The sequence below is a fragment of the Girardinichthys multiradiatus genome, chromosome 22, assembly GCF_021462225.1.
Source record: "Girardinichthys multiradiatus isolate DD_20200921_A chromosome 22, DD_fGirMul_XY1, whole genome shotgun sequence".
Taxonomy (NCBI): Eukaryota; Metazoa; Chordata; class Actinopteri; order Cyprinodontiformes; family Goodeidae; genus Girardinichthys; species Girardinichthys multiradiatus.
In genome coordinates, this window is record NC_061814.1 from 45,410,855 (window position 1) to 45,428,155 (window position 17,301).

Genomic DNA, 17,301 nt, shown 5'->3' on the forward strand with positions numbered 1-17,301 from the left:
TTCAGGACAGATGGAAATGATGTGAGTAAATAATAATTAGCTCTCATCTTTCTCAGACAAGAACCTCTGATGGACGACTACAGGCTGCACTGGTGTCCTGCTCCCCAGGTCTTTAACCTGCTGGTTCTGATCCAGTTCTGTGATAGATGTTATGGTTAAGTGACCCACTAGACAACAGTGTTAATGAAACCCTTTCAGGGGTTTAAAGCTTCTTTAACATCTTAAAGTTGAACTATTTTGTCAAGTTCAGGTTCACAGCTGACTGTCTGCTAAAACCAGCCTCCACAGAGACAGTTTCTTCCTCCAGGATGTTTCTCTGATGAACTCTTAACAGTCAGAGCTCCAGAACAACACCATGCATGATTGGACTGATCTCACATTATATTCTATTGGAAAGTCAGTTGTGTTTATATGTACATTTAAAAAGATGTTCTTTGTTACTGAGAGCAAAGTGGACCTGTCTCTACAGACTTGGCAATAAAGCTGATTCGGATTCTGTACTGGATGATCACCACAGCACTACCTGTGGGCCTAGGAGAAGCAGCGTCTGCTTCATGATGAAGCACTGAAACGCTGATCATCCATCTATCCATTTTATTCCACTTCTCCTGGGTCAGAGAGGTAACAGGTCCAGGAGAGACACCCTGAAGCCACTCTGGCTCCCGGAGAACCCTAAGATGATCCTAGGTTAGAAGTGACATACAGCTAAGACCAGATATTTACATACACAGTACAAAAAGACCCATAACTTTTTTTCCCGCAGGTATTCCCATGCATGTATAAATAGGATGGGAATGTCCAGCCATCATACGGTTCAGGAAGAAGACTGGTTCAGTGACCCAGAACTGAACAGGTTCTGATGTGAAATATGTTAATAAACCACAGAACAAGAGCTAAAGACCTTGTGAAGATGCTGCTGAAGCTGGGAAGAGAGTCATTATCCACAGTGAAATAAGTCCTGTACAGACAAGAAGCCATCACTCCAAGAGCAACAGAAACAACCAATTCAAATTCACACTGGGAGAAACATTTAGGCATGATAACATCATCCCAAATGTGAAGTACAGAGCTGGCAGCAGCATGTTGTGGGGTTATTTTACTGCAAGAGGGAATGGTGCACTTCACAGATAGCATCATGAGGAAATTACATCATGTGGTCATATTGAAACATCTCAAGACAACCAAGAAGTTAAAGTTTGGACACAAATGGGTCTTCCAAATGGACATTGTCCCTCAGCATTCAAAGCCACGGGACCCTAGAGACCTGACCTATTTACACAAGTTCGGTTTGCAGGTCAGATTTCAACAAAATATTATGAGATGATTGTGGAAGGAATCCCAAAACATTTGAACCAAGTAACAATTTAGGGGCAGTTCTACCAAATACTGGGGAAATGGATGGAAAGTTCTGAATTTGAAGAAAGTAAAACAAAACCTCTGGGATTCTGCCGTCCTAATCTGACATAAAAATACAATAAATTAGTCCAATTTCATGTTCATTTAGATCTGATTCAAGGTCTCCTCTCAGTGGGAGCCTTAAATAGAGGCAACCAGGAGGCATTCTCATCAGATGAACCTGCTCAGATTATTTATTTCAATGTGGAGGAGGTGTGGGGGAGGAGCAGTTCTTCTACATGCTCTTCCTGAATGATAGAGCTTCTCTACTAATCTAGATGGCTTTCAAAGAATGTACATTTCAATGATCCATATCTGCTGACCATGCAGGGCCTGGGTGTGCAGTATCCTCGGACCACCGTCTGGCTCTAGAAGATAAATACTGATGTGTGAACCAGAGAAAACTGGAGTTCTACAAGGCGCAGTGAGACGGTTCCACATGATGAGCTGTTTGAAGCTCTGAGGGGCTTTAGGACCATGCAGAGGACAGCTCAGCTGAATACAAACACCTCTTCTGTATTCACAACACATTCTTCCTCTGCCCCGTACACTCAGCGGCTGATACTCCCTCCTCCTCCTCCTCCTCCTCCTCCTCCTCCTCCTCCTCCTGCTCCGCAGCAGCAGCTGTCATCCTGCAGCAACACGGACACCTGAGCGCTTTCCTGCCCGCCTACAGCTCTCCTCTCTCGGCTATTGGTGTGTTGGAGCTCCGGAGCTTCTGATCGGGTCTCCGACAGCTCTGTGCCGGGCTCAGAGCGCTCTGAGGTCGGTCGGAGAACGGAGACGGAAACGAACAGATGAAAACTTGTGTCTCACCTTGGGAGGCGAGTATGCGCGCGCATGTTTGTGTATGTGCGTGTGATCACGAGGGTGACGTCAGAGCCAGTGTCGGTATTCTGCTGATGTTATGAGCTTCACATATTTCTGGGTTCATGCGCGTACAGCCGTGATGTGTGTGTGTGTGTGTGTGTGTGTGTGTGTGTATCTCCAGGACCCTTTGAAGCTCAGCGTCTTCTGGTTATTAGATTGAGACCAGGTGACTTCAGTAGGAACAATCTGGGAAGCTCTGCAGGAAAAGGTTCTAACCTGGGAATCGGTGCAGGACCCACCTATCTAGAACTCAGGATGGGTTCTGTGCCAGGCCAAACACTGAGCTGTAAGATACTACAGGGCAACAAACTGTGTGATAGGTACACCGTTTTAAGTCATATAGGAACAGAACAGAAGAGTGTGTGATCTCTGACCAGAACCAACCCATGGGGTGGTTCTGGTCAGAGATCAGAGCAGAAACATCCCATCATAGCAGAACATGCAGTTTGATTGTTTTAGCTCGCATTTTCTTTACATTTTCAATATATCAAGATAAAAAAAATACACCCATAACCAAAATATATGAAGGCAAACCAAACCCAGGGGTGGAGATGAATAAATACTATATAACATTCATAAAATAACTTCTTAATGAACATTCACCAGTAAAACTGCTGCCTGAGACACTTTCACTTCTACCTCCATGAAAGTTGAAACATTTCCTCCAGCTGCGACCAATCACTGCTGAGCAAGAAGTGTCTTCATTAACCTGCAATGAGGCAAGACAGACCTGTGAAGTTGTGTGGTTGTAGAATAGGACCAAGGCTCAGACGGGAGCGTTGCATGAACTTAAGAATGATTTATTAAATGCGGATGGGAAACTCACATTAAAAGCACGACGAGAATGAACTAAGAAACTAAGCACAAAGGAACCACTAATATGGACAGATCATAGAACATAATAAACAACAGGGCAATGCTGAGAACAAACTCAAAGGAGAATCTAACCTTAAGATCTAAGGATCATAAGAGAACCAACCGATGCCCAAGTCCAGTCCACAGCATTTATATGCATCCCTTCAACATCCTGAAACTCCCTCACCAGAATCCAAGTCTGCAGAGATCTGCTAACGAGACAGGTCCAGTTCTGATGGTGGCTACAAACAACAAAGTGACAGCTTGGGAGATCGGACCAGGGCCCATATTCCTAAAGAATCCTGAGACTAAAAGTAACTCCTAATGGCGTCACACTGAGAATTTCTGTAATTCCAAGATTTTTCTTAGAATTTTCCCTTGGTAAGTTAAAAGTTATTCTTAAAACATCTGAGGCCTTCAGAGCGCTCCAGATGTACCAGAGCTGCTCACATTCCAGGCTGGTGCTGAAAGCAGAGGGAACGACACATTGATCTACTGGGAATGTCTGTTGGTTCCCACCATGATCCCAGGACCAAATCTACCTTTAACACTCCTCTCTTCTCCTCCACCAGCAGGCTCTGCTCCTCTGTTCACTTCGCTTTTCTCCAAACTATCATTTTACCAAACTAAACCTCATTAAACAAGGAGATCAAAGTAAAACGCTGAATTTAATATTAATATGAAATGAATTAATATAAAATAGATGCTGTATGAAAAACGACCAGCATGGAGAGTAAACATAATAATAATCAATTCAGAATAATGACGAGGATGTAAATAAGCTGAGTTCAAACATGTTGATGCTGTGGAACAATTCATTTAATTTTACTAAGTTTTATCATCATGATTGAAACATTTCTGAATCCAGTCTAAACACTAATATCAGTTCATTTCTCTCCACTGATTACTGGGAGCACATTTGTTTTATTGTAACAACCAATCACAGCGTCACACCTAGCGACGGGGTCGACCACACCACCTAGCGACGGGGTCGACCACAACACCTAGCGACAGGGTCGACCACACCTAGCGACTGTCGTCTCCTCCTCAGAGTCTCAGAGAACTGAATCCCTCTGAAGCCGAGACTCATTGGCAGGAATGTTTAGGATAAGATGGGAGCTCTCTGAGAGACTCTGAGGATATTTGGGAATACGGACCCTCCTGAGGGGGTCATAGGAGTTTGGTGGGCCAGTCCGTGTGTTTTATGTGGATCTGAAGAAGTGTTGTGTCCCCAGACCAGTTTTTTGGGTTCACAGTGCAGGTTGGACTGTGCCTGGACTGCTCCTGTCTCTGATTTTGTTTGTGGTCTTCATGGACCTCAAGGTGTAGTCATGGTTAAAAAGGCATCTGGTTTGGGAACCTCATGGTCTCATCTTTGCTTTTTGCAGCTGATGTGGTTTTGTTGCAACTTTAGGACATGGCCTTTAGTGAGCACTAGAGCGGTTAGAAGCTGAGTGTGAAGCGGCTAGGACGAGAGTCGGCTCCTCTCAGTCTGAGGCCACGGGGGCTCATCTACAATCCTAAAGTGCAGATGTTTACTTAAAGAATGAGGTCCTGGATGCTATCAGTTGAAATTCGCTGTGGCTCAGGGTGGCTGGACTCTGCCTTACAATCAGGGTGAGGAGCTTTGACATCCAAGTGGATCTTGGAGGAGGTGTGCTGCTCCTCCACATGGAAATCAGTCAACCAAGGAGGCTCCTCTGATTCTATTGGGAGGTGACCTCAACCTGTTACCGATGGATGGATGGATGGATGGATGGATGGTTTTTAGCTGCTTCATCAAGTAGTAGGCATTAGACATTACACTTAGGGATGGAAACACTGGGACATCATGCACTGACAGGTTATTAGGAGATTGTTATGTTCCTCAACATTTCCTTGATTTTAAATCGTATCTGATCTGCTCTCAGCAGAACTGTTAACCCTTTTCAGAAGTCAATGCTTCTTCTCTGGTGGACATAACCCAGGCCCAACACGGTGTAAAGATTTCCTCCTTAGGAGCAACATGCTGGCCACCTCCAGTTTGGATTCTGCATTCATCTTAATTCCCTGCCTGTCAGTGACTAATGGGACATAATCCACTGATACAGGAACCAAGCTGTTTTTCTTTGGGTGGATGTTTAAGGAACCTGCTGAAGCCACAATGAAGCTCAGTGCGTTTAACGGTGCAGTACATCCCATTAGGAACCAGAACATCCAGCTTTACTGCACTTGGAACAAGGTGGTGCACGTTGTTGGTAACGGTTTACGGACTCTGCTTGTAGGGTTTATTGTTCATCTCTTTGGCCAGCTGGTTATTATAAATATGCTTTATCAATAAAGTTGGCTTGATTCGAATAGATTGCAAACAGCTTGTTAAAAACTGTTCTAAATAATAACCGAGGATCTAACTGTGAGCTCAGAGCTGTGAATTTTCTCCTGACAGGATAAATGAACCTCAGCAGGTCATGTAGCAGATATTTACAGCTGAGGGCTTCAGGCAGTAATGGTCGCTCCTGAAATAGTCTGAACCTTCCTGTTTATTCTGTGTTCCAGGTCACCTTCTGACCTCTGACCTCTTTGAGAAAGCCCTCTGAAGAGGACCAGGACAGCCATGCAGGGAGAAGAAGAGGCAGACATCTCACTGAGAGAAGGAGCAGGTGGAAGAGAGTTCTGCAGACACAGTGGTCTCATTAACACCCACAGGTTAGGGGCGGAGCCTCGGGAGGCGCTTCTGTTCCAGGGTCGCATGGTGGTGGGTGCGCCCCCTCAGCAGGAGTATGGCAGGGCTCCTTCCCAGCTCCTGAACCCCAGGACTCTCCTTCCCCACCAGGCAGCTCCAGAACCCGCCCTCAGAGCCACTTCTGGCCTCCTCCTGTGCCCAGACGGCGTCCTGCGAGTGTGGGGGGAGGCTGGGGGAGGCGATTGCTGTGAGACCACTTTCATCGAGAGCCCCATCACCACCTCCTCCTTCTCAGCTGCTGCTCCCTGCTCCTCAAAGGAGTTGCTGCTGTTTTCTGATGGCAAGTTTGTGGAGTTTTCAGGAGAGGAAGCAAAGATTCCCTCGTTGTCATACGACATTGATGACGATGACGACTTCCAGGAGCTCGAGGTAAGCAGGTGAACCTCAAACACTTATTCTAATTATCCAAATTAATCCTTCTCACTGATGGATGGACGGATGTGTCCACCTATCTGTGTGTTTGTTTATCATTCATCCATCCTTCTGGCATAATTTCCAGACAGGTCAGGTTAAGAAGTTCCCTCTGATTACCAGCCCCATTTTAGATATGATTAATCTATCTTTAGTAAATGGATCAGAACCACAGGCTTTTAAGGTAGCTGTAATTAAACCTTTACTTAAGAAACCTTCACTTGATCGAGATGACTTAATAAATTACAGACCTATATCCAATCTTCTATTATTATCTAAAATTCTTGAGAAAATAGTTGCTAATCAAATGTGTGAACATTTATACAGCAATGACCTGTTTGAAGAGTTTCAGTCAGGTTTCAGAGCTCATCATAGCACTGAAACAGCTCTGCTGAAAGTCACTAATGATATTCTTATGGCCTCAGATAATGGACTTGTGTCTGTTCTGGTTCTGTTAGATCTCAGTGCTGCATTTGATACAGTCGATCATAATATTCTCTTAGAAAGGCTGGAATAGGCTGTAGGGATCAGGGGAACAGCGCTAGGCTGGTTTAAATCTTATCTGTCTGACAGATTCCAGTTTGTTCATGTAAATGATAAATCATCTTTAAACTCCAGGGTTAATTGTGGAGTACCACAGGGCTTCAGTACTTGGGCCAATTCTCTTTACTATATATATGCTTCCAATAGGTCAAATTATCAGGCAGCATAGGATAAATTTTCACTGTTACGCTGATGATACTCAGCTTTACTTATCCATAAATCCTGATGAACCCAACCAGTTAGATAGACTACAAGCAGGTCTTGAAGATATAAAAACTTGAATGACTTTAAATTTTCTGCTTCTAAATTCAGACAAGACAGAAGTTGTCGTCTTTGGACCGGAGTCTTTAAAAAAGAAACTGCTTAGTCAATCACTTAACCTGGATGGCATTAAATTGACCTCTGGTAATAAAGTAAAAAACCTTGGTGTTAACTTTGACTAGGACATGTCATTTAAATCTCATATTAAACAGGTTTCTAGGATTTCCTTCTTTCACCTCCAGAACATTGCCAAAATTAGAAATATCCTGTCCAGGAGTGACGCTGAAAAACTAGTCCATGCATTTGTTACTTCAAGGCTGGACTATTGTAATTCTTTACTATCAGGATGTTCACAAAATGCAGTTAAAAGCCTTCAGCTAATTCAAAATGCTGCAGCAAGAGTTCTGATGAAAATTAAAAAGAGAGATCATATTTCTCCTATTTTAGCTTCCCTTCATTGGCTCCCTGTTAAATCCAGAATAGCATTTAAAATTCTCCTCCTCACATATAAAGCCCTTAATGATCTAGCTCCATCATACATCAGAGATCTGATTGGTCCATATGTTCCTAACAGAGCACTTTGTTCTCAGACTGCAGGTTTACTGGTGGTTCCTAGAGTCTCTAGAAGTAGAATGGGAGGCAGATCCTTTAGTTATCAGGCTCCTCTCCTGTGGAACCAGCTCCCAGTTTTAGTCCGTGAGGCAGACACCCTGTCTACTTTTAAGGCTAGGCTTAAAACTTTCCTTTTTGATACAACTTATAGTTAGAGTAGCTTAGTTTATCCTGAGCTATCTCTGTAGTTATGCTGCTATAGGCTTAGGCTGCTGGAGGACATAATGACCACTTTCACCCTCTTCGCTACATTCTCATACTACTCTCCAATTCTACATTATTTGCTGTTATTTCAGCTTTTAACTTTGTTCTCTCTTTTCTCTTCCTAGAAGCTACACCTGGCCTGACTTTGTATCTACCTGTGACACCTTTCTGGAGAGGGGCATCATCCGAGCTTCTGCTGGCAACAACTTAATGCTCACCTTCTACAGATGATCCACATGGCCCTGTCTTTCAGTGTTTAACCCTTTCTCTCTCCTAGACATGGCTACTGACTGAGCTTCTACTGTAACTAACTCTATGTTCTCTCTTTCAGACTCTAACCTTAAAAACTGGATCAGAGTTTATCTGTTCTTTCTTTCTAGATGAAACGACTAAAGGAGCTACATCCATTAACATTTACTTTTCCTTCCCATAGAAAGTACTCCTGGATCAGTGCTTCTTTGTTCTCTTTGTGTCTCTGCTCTGTTCTCTCAAACCTCCAGTCGGTCGTGGCAGATGGCCGCTAACACTGAGCCTGGTTCTGGTTCTGCTGGAGGTTTCTTCCTGTTAAAAGGGAGTTTTTCCTCTCCACTGTCGCTACATGCATGCTCAGTATGAGGGATTGCTGCAAAGTCAACACCAGTGACTGTCCACTGTCTCTACATGCTCATCCAGGAGGAGTGAATGCTGCAAGTCACTGACTGGATGCAATCTGCTGGGTTTCCTTAGATAGAAAAACTTTTTATCCAATTTGAATAAATAACTGAATCTGACTGAACTGTTCAATGGTTACAATTAATAGGAATGTATGAACCTGACTGTTGTGAAGAACCTTGAGACGACATGTGTTGTGAATTGGTGCTATATAAATAAACTGAATTGAATTGAATTAAACCTGCAGAAGTCCAGGTTCCGCCCCTCTAGGTCCTACAGGAAGTTCTGTATTTCTCAGGGAAGACCAATGTTTACTTTGGATTGTATAGAACAGGAATAGAAAGCTTTGTGTTGGTCTGATGGACTGAAGATGAAGCAGCAGATGATAAATTAGAGTGGATCTGCAGAATATGGATTGTTTTCTGTCTGTTTAAGCTGGATGATTGTCAATGATGGAAACATGACTGTATGTGTTTGATCAGAGCGATTACTCCAGTGAGTCTGAGAGCGAGGACGCCTTCCTGCTGTTGCCTCCTAGAGATCACCTGGGCCTCAGCGTCTTCTCCATGCTCTGCTGCTTCTGGCCACTCGGCATCGCTGCCTTCTACCTGTCACACGAGGTGAGAAAACAGCACCTGAGGGAGAGGTCCTGCCACATGTTCACATTCTGTTACACTGACTGCGTTTTTCTACCTAAAATAACTCTCAGTCTTGAACCGGTTCGGTTTCCGTGCCTTCACAATTTGGTGTTTTGTTGAGCACTGATGCACCTTTCCACTAGTTTTGAGTCAACAGTGGGGGTTACACAGCTCGGTAGTGAGACAGCAGAGCTTGCTGATCTGCATGCAGTGTTCCATTTAAGGCAAAAAGAGAGCATCCAAAAAATACAGTTAATAGATAAAAGGAGACGATGACTCATCTGCATATGTTCAGTATCCACGTGTGAAACAGAAACCAGTCATTTTACAATGGCTGTTTAGTGTGTCCAAACATGTAAATAATATTTATCTGGTACGTTCTTCATCTTTGCCGCTGTACTTGTTGCTTGTATTGTCTGCAGTTCAACCCGCCCATGGGTGACCTCACAGTTCGTGCAGAAGAACCAAGTATTCTGTGGTGCATGAAATGAACCTGTTCACACTCCAGAACCTCTTTTTCGGTGGTAGAAACACGTGTCACTGGTTCGAAATCACGTTTCTGAACCACATTGATGGAAAAGGGGTATTAGGGGTTTGGCAGAAACCGGGTTCATAGGTTTCTTATTGGAAACTGTAGATTTAACTGCTGTACATTCCACTCTGGAATGATCCCATTCCTTCTTCCAACACTCAAACACATTCCTGCAGAGGGGACACCAATGCACAAAGACTTCCAGGTGTTACTCTGTCCTATTCTTCCTCCAATCACGTCCTCAGGTGTCCAACAGTTTTAGGTTGTCTACAACAGTTTCTGTTTGGGACAGGTCAAGACTGCAAGCAGGCCAGTCCAGCAGCGGTACCCTTCTCCATACCCATGATACAACCTCCTACCATCACAGAGCCTGGCTGCTGGGACTGGTTGCTGACAGCAGATTGGATGCTCCTTTTCCACCAAACATCTGGAGAACTGATCCATCTGATCCATGTTCCTTCCCACTGGGTGATGGTCCATTACATCAGGCTTTTTCTCTGCTCAGTAAAGGCTGTGAAGGTAACTCTGGATTACAGAGCTGGACCAAGGTTGCCCAAAGATCCAGGTGTTTCTGTCAGCTGTTGGTAAATGATGGTTCTTCTTTCCAGAAGCATCATTCATGATGGTTCTGGACCCAGAGATGTGAGAGGAATCTCCAACTTTCTCTGACATTTACTCACAAATTACTAACAACAAAGCAGAGACCAACAGCTTCAGTCTGAAGCATCAACATTTATTCAAACATTGATCCAAATCTAAATTATCAGTGACAATTACTGATCAGTGATTGACTGACTGTTGACCAGGATCATGGATGGATGGACGGACGGACGGACGGATGAATCGATGGAAGAACAATGAATGGATGGATGAATAGATGTGCTCTCTTTCATCCTCTAGACTTGAAAACTGGCTCAGAGTTCATCTGCTTAGGGAGTTTTTCCTCTCCACTGTCGCTACATGCATGCTCAGTATGAGGGATTGCTGCAAAGTCAACACCAGTGACTGTCCACTGTCTCTACATGCTCATCCAGGAGGAGTGAATGCTGCAAGTCACTGACTGGATGCAATCTGCTGGGTTTCCTTAGATAGAAAAACTTTTTATCCAATTTGAACAAATAACTGAATCTGACTGAACTGTTCAATGATTACGATTAATAGGAATGTATGAACCTGACTGGGAATCCGGATGATTGGATTGAATTAACTTTGTAAAGAGCCTTGAGACGACGTGTTGTGAATTGATGCTATAGAAATAAAACTGAAGTGAATTGAATTTAATAGACAGATGTTGTGACTACTGACAAGCTGCTGCAGTTTCTTCTTCTCTTGCTGCTGTTGGCCCACCCACCGCCACTTTGGCGTTATATAACTGCTCTGCAGTCAGCTGGGAACTGAGCGCGCTCAGTGAGGATCTGAGGTAGGAAATAATCGGATTTCATTCCTGATCATTAGATTCCTTCACAGGAATCATTTTACAGCTGTGGAACATCTGTGTGATCACAAGCTTCACAGTCTGACCGCAGCGGCTCCATGTGTAGTACATGTGGTTTCCATGGCAACTCCACTCCTACAGCTCCATAGTAAGGAGGATGGTTGCCAATAGTAACGCTTCCCACACAAAACCTATCAGTGAAGAATGACCAGCAGCAGGAGAAGGTTTAAAGGAGCAGTTGACCACTAAGAGTCTGTCAGACTCAACCCACATCAACATCTGCTCCTGCTGACATTGCAAACAGGATCGGAGAGAAGTAAGTACACCTTGAAATACACAGAGACAGTGTCTTCCCCAAGACCCAAAGTAAGAAGATCAAAAACCAAGTTAAATGGATAAATGGTGAAAACCTATAAGCAATATTTAAACTGATTGGTGTATTTTTGTCTTACCGTCAGTTTGTGGACAATGTGATATTTTATTGTATGCCGATGATTCTGGTATTTTTACTCCTGCTATAAACAAAGTTGCAGGCAGGTTGACGGATGTTACGGCAAAGGTTGCATGCTGACTCGGTAGATGCTGTTTCTATCTCAACAAATGAAAAACTGTTGGATTGTCGTTCTGTCAGCAGAACCATCTCGCTTCGGTTAGGTTTCTCTATGTAAATATTTGGGTTTTTGTTCAGATTTCAATATTTTTCCACAGTCATCATCTCTCACATGAGCTATTGTTTGGAAAGCTGTTTTGTTGAAATATCACCTGTTTACAAGCAGTTTACAGAACAAACAGACCCAATTCACATTCACAACTAGAAAAGGTCCTAGAGTCATTTTGATGGTTTTGGCAAGTATGGACCTGCTTTTCCCATCATGGGAAATGTTTAGTTGTTAGGTCCAATGTGCATCAGGATCAAATGTCAAAGCTTAAAGGGCTTAGAGGAAGAGAAGTTTTGTACCACAGCTGGGAACACAAATATATGCAGCTTATAGTGATCCAGTCTCTAAAATGTGGACACAGTTTGGGTTCATCTGGGGAAGTTTGGCCAGATATTTACCTGCTGTGGCAGTAAGAAGAGATCTCATTGGTTTATTCTAAGATCTACAATAAATTAATAGATATACATTCTATATATCTACTATATTGTATAATAAGCTTTTAAACTCTGACTTTTATTTTTTAAATGATCACTAAGCTTTATTTTGAAAGTCCAAAGTGGTCTCATTTCTAACACTGGTTTAGCTCCAGCAGTAAATTAACACCTAATTCTATTTTAATCTGCTTTGTGAAATATGAAAGCTTTTATTTTGTTTAGAATATGTTTCGGTCTTATTTTGGAAGTCCAGCATGGTTTTCCTTTCAGGACTTATTTCGATCCATTTGTCATATAGAATTTTATGAACTTTCTATTGACTGACACTGTGGGGTGCACTGTGTAGACCCACTTGGAACACCTTATTTATCTGAGGACATGACGATGACTCACATTTTAAACGGCACCTGGTACAATGTAGCCTAAAACTGGAGGAGTGTGTTATTCTGTCCAGAGTTTTATATTTATAATCCAAGCCTTGTTGGTCAACCTACTCAGACCAGAGGCTCCACCTTAGATCTGGTTCTAACCTTGTTTTATCTGCCAACATATCTTCCATCTCAGATCATCACTGGGTTGATTTCACTGTAGATGATTTCAGATCCCAGGAAATCCCTGAAAGACAGTTGGGAGACACAATCTGACCTCTGATTGGCTGAAAACATGATTACAATTTTAAAGACATTTAACCCTCTGCACGTGACACGTGTTAATAACTTTACAAGTAAAATAAAGTCTGCTTATATCTGAAACTAAAAACATGAAACACAAAAACCCAAACCTGCCTGGAGAAATTAAAGGTCTACTCAATAAACTAGACTCGGAAATCATGACTAACCAAACCTCAAACAAACATAAGACAAACTGACCCCCTGAACTGACACATTAGGGAACTTAAATACTGGTTTAGCTAAGCTACATGACACACAAGGAAAAGACAAAATGGCTGCCACATAACAAACTAACAATTCAATTCAATTCAGTTTTATTTATATAGCTCCAAGTCTCAAGGTTCTTCACAACAGTCAGGTACATACATTCCTATTAATCGTAACCATTGAACAGTTCAGTCAGATTCAGTTATTAATTCAAATTGGATAAAAAGTTTTTCTATCTAAGGAAACCCAGCAGATTGCATCCAGTCAGTGACTTGCAGCATTCACTCCTCCTGGATGAGCATGTAGAGACAGTGGACAGTCACTGGTGTTGACTTTGCAGCAATCCCTCATACTGAGCATGCATGTAGCGACAGTGGAGAGGAAAAACTCCCTTTTAACAGGAAGAAACCTCCAGCAGAACCAGAACCAGGTTCAGTGTGAGCGGCCATCTGCCACGACCGACTGGAGGTTTGAGAGAACAGAGCAGAGACACAAAGAGAACAAAGAAGCACTGATCCAGGAGTACTTTCTATGGGAAGGAAAAGTAAATGCACAAAACAATGAATTAAACCCCAAACAGCCCTTAGGCATTGAAGCATGCCTCCCCAGGTAACTCAAACAAAGAGAGATGGGGTGAGGTTTGGATCTTATCATGTGTGGCTCACAATTGCAGTGCTGAGCTCCCTAAATGAATAAGTTCTGTTAGTCTGCAGACAGAAGACATGATTTATGCTTTAGTACATAATATTATTAAAATGCTGAGTTTAGTTCAGATTTTTATCAAACATATAAAATCCTGATTATTCAGAAGCGTCATTCCAAACATGAAGTAGGTGGATGTTGTGGGAGAACATGCTTCTGGAACAGCGGGAGTCCAGTATATCCAGATACCACACACTGAAACTTCCACAGACCCATTTTATTGGTACCAGAGCTAGGCCAGCACCAGTATCAGTTTAGCACTGGAACCAGCTTGGTTCAAAGTAGGCTCCAGAGTTTATGTTCAGATGACCAAGCTTCTGATCCAGTTATTTTCTGTATACAATATATGTTCAGTTCTGTTATAATTGTTTTCTTAAAAAAAGAAAAGTTATACCATCATCAGAATGAACAAAAACTCTGCACATGCGCAGCTCATTGCAGGTTGCCAGAGAAGCAGTCTGCAGCCTGTTGTAGCCGGTTGCTGCGTGTAGCAACAGGTCCAACTCATTCACGCGTCGACTTTCGTCCTCAGAAAGTTTCTGTTAGTTTACCAGAAATGTAATAGATTTGGTGCTAAGTGCTTTTTTACATAAAGTTGATTGGGGGGTTTGAAAAGGTGCTAAATTGAGTGACAAAAGTGCTAATTTGGCAATAGTGCAAATGCTATACAACCTGATTGACAGCTCTGGTCGGGGTGGCCAGGTGGGGTGGCCAATCAGATTCTAGAGGTAGCCGGTGCCACCCCAAGCCACCCCTGTGGCCGCGCCCCTGCCAGTTCAGAATCATGCTGTGGAATCATGCAGAAGTTATTTCCACCAGCTTTGACTGTTCAGCTGCCTATTTCCTCTAATATCAATGTCAGTAAGATTTCCAGAAACATCTCATCACCACTTATGTCTCCAGCTCAGCCCAACTCCGCTCCTCTCGTCTCTCTCTACTCCATACAGAACCGGTTGGGTCCCAATGGACCCACAGCCGGCTGGAGTTCTGGCTTGAAGCTCCGCCTCCAGCCGTCAGGTCGCTGTGCTGCTCATTAAAGTCATCTGGTGAAACGATAAAAAATAAATAAATAGAAAATAAAAACATAAATACACTAAAAACTAATATTGTTTGTATTGTTGTATGTGCCGGAATGTCATATGTGTTTCCATGTATAAAGTGATCCACTGGGATAATTATCTGGACCATAGCCCAGCCAGAACTTATAAAATAAGACTCAAAGGTTCTGATGTGAGGGTGGTGGTGAAGATCCAAAGTTAGCCTGAAGAACATTTTGGGCTTCATGAGGAAGTTCTGACTCCTGACCGCAGTGAAGTTAGTTTTAGGTTGAGCTCCATGGATTCAGCAGGTCTTCCTCCTGTTTGACCCGATGAAGGCAGTCTGATGATGGGCAGCTGCTCTCTGTCTGCTCCCTCCTCCTGCAGGTTCTCTGAAGGACCGTCAATAAATGTCAGAACCAAACCTGCTGTTTCATGGTGGTTTGTTTTGTGTGTTTTAGGGGAAATGTTTGTCAAGTCAAGTTTATTCATTTAGCGTCTGAACAGCTGATTTTATGTGTGATCAGCTGGTTTAGGATGTTATTAAATACAGCGCCCCCTACCTGCTTGTAATTCAGAAAGCTGATTTGTCCTTTTTCTTTCAGCCTCCAGGTTGGTTTATGATTAGTAAATAAATTATATTTGGGTTTGACCCTCTCCGGCCATTGTGGTCCTTAATATTATTGGAGAGGGTGCATGACCTCTAGGAAAACCTTCAAATTTCGCTTGGTCCCATGGCTAATCAGTGGACAGCAGTCTGTCCATGTCACATGTAATAATAATAATAATACTAGCTTATTTGTATAGCCCTTTACAATATCCACTGGGTTAACCAAAGTGCTTTACATTGAGTAAGATAAAATAAAACGCATAAAACATAATTAATAAAACAGGGTTAGAGTAAAAAAAAAGACAGACACATAAGAAACAAATAAGTGTCACACTACTTAATGCCATCTTTAATAGATGTGTCTTTAGTCTCGACTTGAAGAACTTCAGGTCAGAGATCAGTCCTAATTCGGCTGGGAGTTTATTCCAAAGTCTAGGAGCTGCCAAAGAAAAGGCTTGATCACCCCAGTGCTTATATTTAGACCTGGGCTCCTCCAACAGGTGCTGATTTGAGGCCCTAAGGACTTGGCTATGCACACTAACAGTTAAAAGATCATACAAATACAATGAAGCCAAACTATTTAGAGCTTTAAAAGCAAGCACTGAAGTTTAAAAACAATCCTAAACCTAATGGTGTGATATGATCCTCCTTTCTAGTGCTTGTCATAAGATGACTCAGCCTCGGTCAGACCTGCTCAGGGACAGGGACCAGAAAACTAGGTGCTGGTACGGAAAAAACAGTAAAGGAAACGCTGTCAAAGCAGGCCAAGGGGAGCGGAGCCACGCTAAGTAGAGCCTGTGGAAAAGGGGAATTTCTGAGCATCCCCATACGTCCAGAACCCTGTGAAGATTCGGATCGTACTGCACACAGTCGGATAGAAACAATTCTGGTCAAGCTGAGCCAGCCGGAAGAAAAACAGATTTAAACTTGCAGAGGTATGCGGGTAATTGCTGTGTCTCCCTGCAGGGGGCGCAATTCATGTCTCTTTTCTCGTGTCTCCTCAGACCAACAAGGCGGTGTCTAAAGGTGACTTCCACCTGGCCAGCTCCAGCTCCAGACGGGCACTCTTCCTCGCCGTCTTGTCCATCACCATCGGAACTGGGATCTATGTGGGCGTGGCTGTGGCGCTCATTGCCTACTTGTCCAAGAACCACCAATGGTAGCCATGACAACAATAACGGAAGTTACTCATCATCAATCGGATGCTATGTACAGTGGTGGGTGGAGCCCAGTCAGTCCACTGGTGCTGGCCAGTCACAGCAGCTTTGGGGTAATCAGAGTTTTGGATCTGGACCCGGAACCTCTGGAGCTTTGGATACCTGAATCTGCTCCCGGGCTTCCTATGTTTTCTACAGGTTATTTAGACTTTTTCTGTCTCGTCTGTTTATCTGTGGTTCTACGGATTTTTCCCTGCAGGATTTCTCATCTTTTCTGATAATCTCCATCATCATCATCAAAGTGTCCCTCAGGCATACGTATGTGTTTTAGGTTGATGATGTTCTAAACAGCAGAACCAAGGTATTTATATGGATGCTGCTTTAAATGAATGGTTCTGATGTTCTAATCATATGTTGCTGGCCTCACTGAAATATTCTGTTTGCTCGAATGAGGTCTTTCATTGGTGCAGTTTTCCGTCTGCTACCTCTATTTTTCTTAACTCAGTTGTTCTGTTCTGGTCCATTTTAAGTTCTGGTTCTGGTTCTAGAACTAAAAGGAGAAATAAAAAGATTTCCTTCCTGATCCCTGCTTTGGTTTTCTGATTTAATGTAAAACAAATTTCTGTTTGCAGTGGGACTGACTTCACACGGACACCGGTTCATCATATCTGGACCTGCACAGGACAATCATGTGT

General features: G+C 43.1%; 1 protein-coding gene across 1 annotated transcript; it reads left to right on the forward strand.

Annotated features, from left to right (window-relative positions):
* The first annotated feature begins 1,609 nt into the window (after positions 1–1,609).
* Positions 1,610–17,189, forward strand: LOC124858698 (synapse differentiation-inducing gene protein 1). Its single transcript, XM_047350840.1, has 4 exons — positions 1,610–2,219; positions 5,656–6,211; positions 9,007–9,144; positions 16,454–17,189. Exons 2-4 carry the CDS (start codon positions 5,714–5,716, stop codon positions 16,610–16,612), a joined length of 795 nt encoding a protein of 264 aa, XP_047206796.1. The 5' UTR covers positions 1,610–2,219; positions 5,656–5,713; the 3' UTR covers positions 16,613–17,189.
* The last annotated feature ends 112 nt before the right edge of the window (positions 17,190–17,301 follow it).

Excerpts from the sequence above, each read along its gene's own strand:
- LOC124858698 (XM_047350840.1), top strand. The coding sequence starts at position 5,714 with ATGCAGGGAGAAGAAGAGGCAGACATCTCACTGAGAGAAGGAGCAGGT. Across the intron at positions 6,212-9,006 it reads ACGACTTCCAGGAGCTCGAG|AGCGATTACTCCAGTGAGTC; the intron begins GTAAGCAGGTGA and ends GTGTTTGATCAG. Across the intron at positions 9,145-16,453 it reads CCTTCTACCTGTCACACGAG|ACCAACAAGGCGGTGTCTAA; the intron begins GTGAGAAAACAG and ends GTGTCTCCTCAG.